The sequence below is a fragment of the Apaloderma vittatum genome, unplaced genomic scaffold (genome assembly GCF_000703405.1).
Source record: "Apaloderma vittatum isolate BGI_N311 unplaced genomic scaffold, ASM70340v1 scaffold24949, whole genome shotgun sequence".
NCBI lineage: Eukaryota > Metazoa > Chordata > Aves > Trogoniformes > Trogonidae > Apaloderma > Apaloderma vittatum.
Genome location: NW_009733879.1, coordinates 25870 through 31550, shown reverse-complemented (window position 1 = coordinate 31550; position 5681 = coordinate 25870). Strand labels below are relative to the sequence as shown.

Below are 5681 nucleotides of genomic sequence, written 5' to 3'. Positions count from 1 at the left end.
CTTCATTTAGCCTATTTCCCTTGGTTTTTTTTTTTTCCTTTTTCTTTTTTTATTTTTCCCTGAGGCTGAACAGGTGCTTGATGCCTCCTTACAGAGAAGGATTTATTTTCTGTTCAGTAGTTTATGAAGTACTTCTAAGGTTCTCCTTGGCTTTCATTCTTCTATTACTGCGATGGTGGACCTAATTTGATGGCCAATATGAACAGCATCTTCTTGTGTCTAAACATCTGTTCTTTTCCTATGGGAGGGTATTAGTCTGGCAGATGCTTTAGATAACTTGTAGCTAATATGACTGGAAATTGCTGTGCCTATACAGCTTCTGGATAAAGGGATTTTTTTCAGGTGGGAGTGGGTGTGAAGATGTGCCACTGCTGTGGTGGCCTGGCAGGGATCTGCTCTTTTTTTTTGCCTTCCTGGTCTATTCTTGCCCTTTAATTAAAATTGGTAAAATATTTCACCACTGGATTGATTTGCATGCAACGTAAAATTTTTTGATAATTGTAGAGAGGTTTGTCTGTATTTGAGTGGCGAAACAACAGCTGGCAGAGCTGCAAAAATTGGAAAGTGTCTGGAGGATTTTGGATTTTGGGAGGTAGAAGATTTCATGGGTTTAGTAACTATGGCGCTGTGAAAACAGCATTTAATTCAGAGTTATAGGAAGGAGATGTTTATTGTTGGAGTGTCTTTTGCTGTACAGGACTGGTTTGGGGTTTTTTTTTTTTTTTTTTTTTTTTGTTTTTCTCTAGAGCACTCCAGACTGAGAGAAGCTATCAGTAAAACATCTGATATTAAACATTGATACCTGCTTTAATGACTTTAACAATGACTTAAGCTTTGGGGTTTTTCAGTTGATTGTATCCTCCCTTTGTGTGTAGGTCCGGGATTTCATTTGTAGTTGATTGGCTTCAGGAGCATGAAGATAAGATTCAATTTAAAAAACCAAAACAAACCCAACACTTCTTAAAGCTGTTGCTTTTCTTCCTGCTTTTAATAAGTGACTGGTTGGTTAATATTAAATATAAATCTGAGAATATAAATTCTGTTTAGTGGATCTGTGAGAGGAGAACCTAGACGTGACCTCCTTAAAATTAGTATATGCTCAGAAATATTTTTACCCATTTAAAATAAATGTATAAGATATAAAAAGTACAAAGTTACAGCTTTTAGTCTTGCAAAACCAAATATGTTTCAAATTGCCTCCAGACCTCAAAATATAAAGTGTCAGCCTAAAGAGATTGAAAATTTAGAGCCTGTTTTCTACCTCATTGATCTTTGGTTTTGTATCTGGTGGAGGAATACTTGGTAAACGCTCCAAGGCAACAACATGTATTTAGCATTTTCTTGCTGTTTAGATGGAAGGGATTTTTGGTTACCTCATTAATGAATATTAGTGAGAAAGCCATCAACATTTTTTTTTTCCCCTCTTCCTTCTACCATCTCTACCCTCCTCACTTCTCTTCGCCCAGCGAGCACTTGTCCTGCTCATTCACCTTCTTCTTACACGGAGACAGCAATGTTTGCACCAGCGTGGAGATCAGTCAGCATCAGCCTGTGTACCTGCTCAGTGAAGAACACCTCACTCTCGCCCAGCAGTCCAACAGCCCTTTTCAAGGTAGGTTTTGCCAATCAGTGACGAGTATCAGGGTGAATCAATCCTTTGAGTTGCTCGGAATGAGGACTGGAATTGGGAGCAGAGGCACTACCTGTTTTGTATCGATTAGGTGTGCTCCCCAAATATCCCCTGTCCTGACACAGTCAGAAGCCAGTTGGTGTTTGTCAGCTCTTTTGCAGGTGGGTGATTTCCATATTCATCACTAGGCATGGAGCCAAGTAATTTGTCTTCACGACACAACTTTATTTCCAAGTAGTGTCCTACTGGTGACTTAAATATTTCACTTTTCCAACAAGCGTTTTAAGGCCCCGTGTATCTTCATCGCCCACTCTTTTAGAAATCCCTTTCTGACTCAACGCATTTCGCCTGTTCGCTCCCCCTACCCCTTTTTATTTGGCTCTTCCTTGCCTGTAAATTCCTTTGGTTCCACCAGCAGATGCAGGCAGTGCTCTCGAAGACAAAGGAGTGATGGGGCCCGAGTCTGGTCAGTGGGCTGTTTGATCCTTGCCTGTCTCAGACACACTTGTGTTGGCTCTAGAAATCAGTTCTCCTGCATGACCACACTGCCCTTGTTTATTAATGCTCAGTGTTCAAACTTGCTTTTTATTTTTTTTTGAATGTGATTTAACAGCAGCTGTGCTTTCCTAATATGGACAAGACTAAACATGAAAGAGATTATTTCCCTGTGTAGCTTGTTGTTGTAACTGTATCAAGCAAAATGAAAGGACGAGGAAACACCTTAACTTGTCAGACTTTGAAATAGTGTTTCTTTACCCCACCTGTTAGAGAGTCCGTGCTAGCCAAGATGAAAACTTGCTTGTTGCTTGTTCGAATAGATTAATTTGTATTTATTATTGTGATACCTTGATTCTTAGAGTACACATAAGTTTAACAATGTGTACCTATCACCAACAACTGGTGCAATACAGTAAAATGTGATTAGGGTGCATTCCGAGTTACGAAAATAAGTTGTTCATTTGGTGCAGCTGAAATAACCAAAATGCTGTTTCAGTGGGGAAGAGTGAATTTTGGTTTGATAAAGTCTCCAACACATTTTTATTTATCTTTTTAGTTATTTTAAGTCCCTTTGGATTAAATGGCACCCTCACAGGGCAGTCATTCAAGCTTTCTGATTCATCGACAAAAAAGCTTATTGGCGAATGGAAACAGTTCTATCCTGTCACATCTAACCTGAAGGAGGGATCTGAGGAGAAACAAGAAGAAATGGATTGGGAGGATGATTCTTTAGCTGCTGTTGAAGTCCTTGTTGGTGAGTACTCTGGTTACTGAAATAAACTGGACAGTTAAGTGTGCAGAATTCTGAATGTAGATGACTATTTGCAGCTGCTGTTGGTCTTTTGTTTTTCTCATTAATGCTCAGGTCTGTCTAAAAAGGGTTGCTGTTTAAAGTAGGTCTTTCAGACCTGTTAGTAAGAGGTGTTTTTCTGTGTGCTCTGAGAAGCAAGGTTGTTTTAAAAATAAATAAATAAATAAAAATATACGCCCCCCCCCCCGACTATCACTGCTCACATCTGAGATGCATCAAAAGTGTGTTGTGCTGTTTCAGATTCTGTGCAAATTCAAACGGAACAGCCGTGCCTTTCAGGGATGTCTTCAAAACCACAATCCTTGAGAACTTAATGTACTCAGGCACCGCATTTATCTGCTGCTGTTCCTAAACTCTGAGCCCCTGGGACGTAGTAGTTTGTTCCTCTGCTGTGGGCTATTGACCTTTGATTTGCCAACTAATGTAATCATTTCTCTGTAATGAGTGTTACAAGCTCATTTTACAGTGATAGCTGGAGACCCTGGTGATGGTAGGGAGGGGAATATTGTCAGTTTTACGCGATACTAAGAAGTACGTTCTCAGTCTTTGTACAGCAGAATAGTAGAAGTAAGTAGTAACTTGTAGATGCCGGAGTTGTCTCTGCCTGTATATACAAAGCCCTTTTTTATTCATTCATGCACATCTTCTATATGAAGCAAGTCATAAAGTAATGATGAGGATGACAACAGAGACTATTTGTCCATCAGTAGGTAGAAGGGATAGGTAAACTTAGGAGTGACTGGTAAAATGATCCACTTGTTAATAGTTTTAGATGTAAGGGTTTGGTAAACAATTGTAAAATCAACTTGCTCCTGTTTTCAGCTGGCGTGCGAATGGTGTACCCAGCGTGCTTCGTTCTAGTTCCTCAGACAGACATCCCTGCTCCCAGTACTGTCGGGGCGTCTCACTGTTCAACTGCTTGCTTGGGTGTCCACCAAGTGCCTGCTTCCACGAGAGATCCTGCCATGTCTTCAGTAACTCTGACTCCACCCACATCCCCAGAGGAAGTTCAAACAGGTATAATAAATTTAGCTTCTGCAGGTGGGAAATCATTGTTTGGAAAGGATTCACATGTTCCCTGTACCACTGTCTTGTTACCAAAAATCACATTTCATAAGTCTCTTGTGTCTAAATCAATTCTTGTTTTTTCAGTTGTGAGCAAAATTAGCTTCAGCAACGTCTAAGGTGCTGAAACGAGGATCGCTTTTGTACCTGATGTTGTTATCCAGTACTTCAGATTTCTGTGGTCAGGTTTTGGTAGCATTTGGGTTTTTTTTTTTTTTGTCGGGGTTTGTTTGTTTTTTTTTCTTTTTTTCTTCCCCTCCTCCTCTGAGTGCCTGTATGCATTCTGGCATGGCTTTCTAAACCTCATTGTGTGTCTCTGTGAGCAAGGTGATGTTTTCAGCCTTTTTCACAGTCCAGGGAGGTTTCTTTGTGCTTTAGTTTCCAGCCAGGCTGCGTGCCCTCTGAACAGCCTGCACGTAGTGGTTATGGTCAGTGACTTTAAGTCAGGGCAGGTAAGGCTCACTGATAGTACCAGGTGTCTTTACATGCAGAAGAAGTTTTGTTTGTTTTGCCTCCCAAGCTCTTCTGTTACCTTAGTTCAATCCTTTTGAAAATAATATTGTTAAAATTTTAACAGGTAGTTTTGCTCAAGTTTTCTTTTATAGGTCTGTAGTTACTTGGATGATAAAGAGTAGCCCAGGTATAACATAGATATATATGGTGCCTTTTTTTTGGTCTTTCTTCCTGAGAGTAGGAACTATGTAATAATAATCTGCTACTGTAGCGACATCCTCTGTTTTTATTTCCTAACACTGAGTTAAGAAGATACTTTTTTTTTTTCCTAAGATGTTCCTGTAGTGGTTGAATTGAAGTAATAGTGGTTGTGAGAGTATGGCCCCACTGCCTAAAACTGTTTCCTCTGGTGCTGCTTTTCAGTTGATGCTCAATCTGCCCAGAAATGGGTGAAGTTTTCTTCGGTTTCTGATGGATTTATCTCCGACAGTACTAGCCATCATGGTGGCAAAATACCTAGAAAGCTCGCCAATCAAGTGGTGGACAGAGTTTGGCAAGAATGCAATATGAACAGAGCACAGAACAAGTATGTACTCGTTTTGTGAAGCTAAAAAACTCCATGGTATCCCGTGTGTTTGTTGTAGAAAGTAGTTCTGTTCAAGATGCTGTGACTGCAAGTAGAAGGTACTTTATTCATGGTAATAAAATGTTATAAAGAACTTAATTTGTTCCTAACTAGTAGTTTGTTTAGTTCTCAGTTTAATATGTTCATGATAGGCCATTGATAATTTCTTTGTGGAATGCTGCGTCGCAAAAGTGCTCTCAAGACTTGACAGAAGATAAGGAAAGAATGTACATTGATCTCGAATAACTCTCCCTATGTTGAATCACAGGAGGAAGTATTCTGCTACATCAAATGCCTTGTGTGACGAAGAGACAGCTGACAAGGTAGCGTCTTGGGATTTTGTTGAAGCCACGCAGAGGACAAATTGCAATTGTTCAAGGTACGTCGCTTGGCAAACCCTCAGTCCGACAGTGTACGTTGAGATTGAAGTGCTCAGGAGAGGGCTCGTGATGACTCCTTTAGGAGTAATTAAGCAATAGCTGCTTGTAGGAAAGCTGGAACAAAATTTGTATCTCGTATCCTAAATGTCATTGTAGGTCTTGAAACTCTGCCCAGTAAGAAAATGCAGAGTTTTTATTCATGGGAATCATCTGAGTGGA

General features: G+C 40.0%; 1 protein-coding gene across 1 annotated transcript in view; it reads left to right on the top strand.

Moving 5' to 3' along the window:
- Positions 1-1466: 1466 nt before the first annotated feature.
- Positions 1467-5681, top strand: part of MED13 (mediator complex subunit 13) — a gene marked incomplete at its 5' end in the record, with an annotated part of 27058 nt that continues 22843 nt past the window's right edge. The window contains 6 exons of the mRNA XM_009876072.1: positions 1467-1612; positions 2046-2096; positions 2685-2882; positions 3762-3956; positions 4881-5043; positions 5351-5461. Coding sequence (XP_009874374.1) covers positions 1467-1612; positions 2046-2096; positions 2685-2882; positions 3762-3956; positions 4881-5043; positions 5351-5461 — 864 coding nt within the window. The remainder of the gene's footprint in view (positions 1613-2045; positions 2097-2684; positions 2883-3761; positions 3957-4880; positions 5044-5350; positions 5462-5681) is intronic.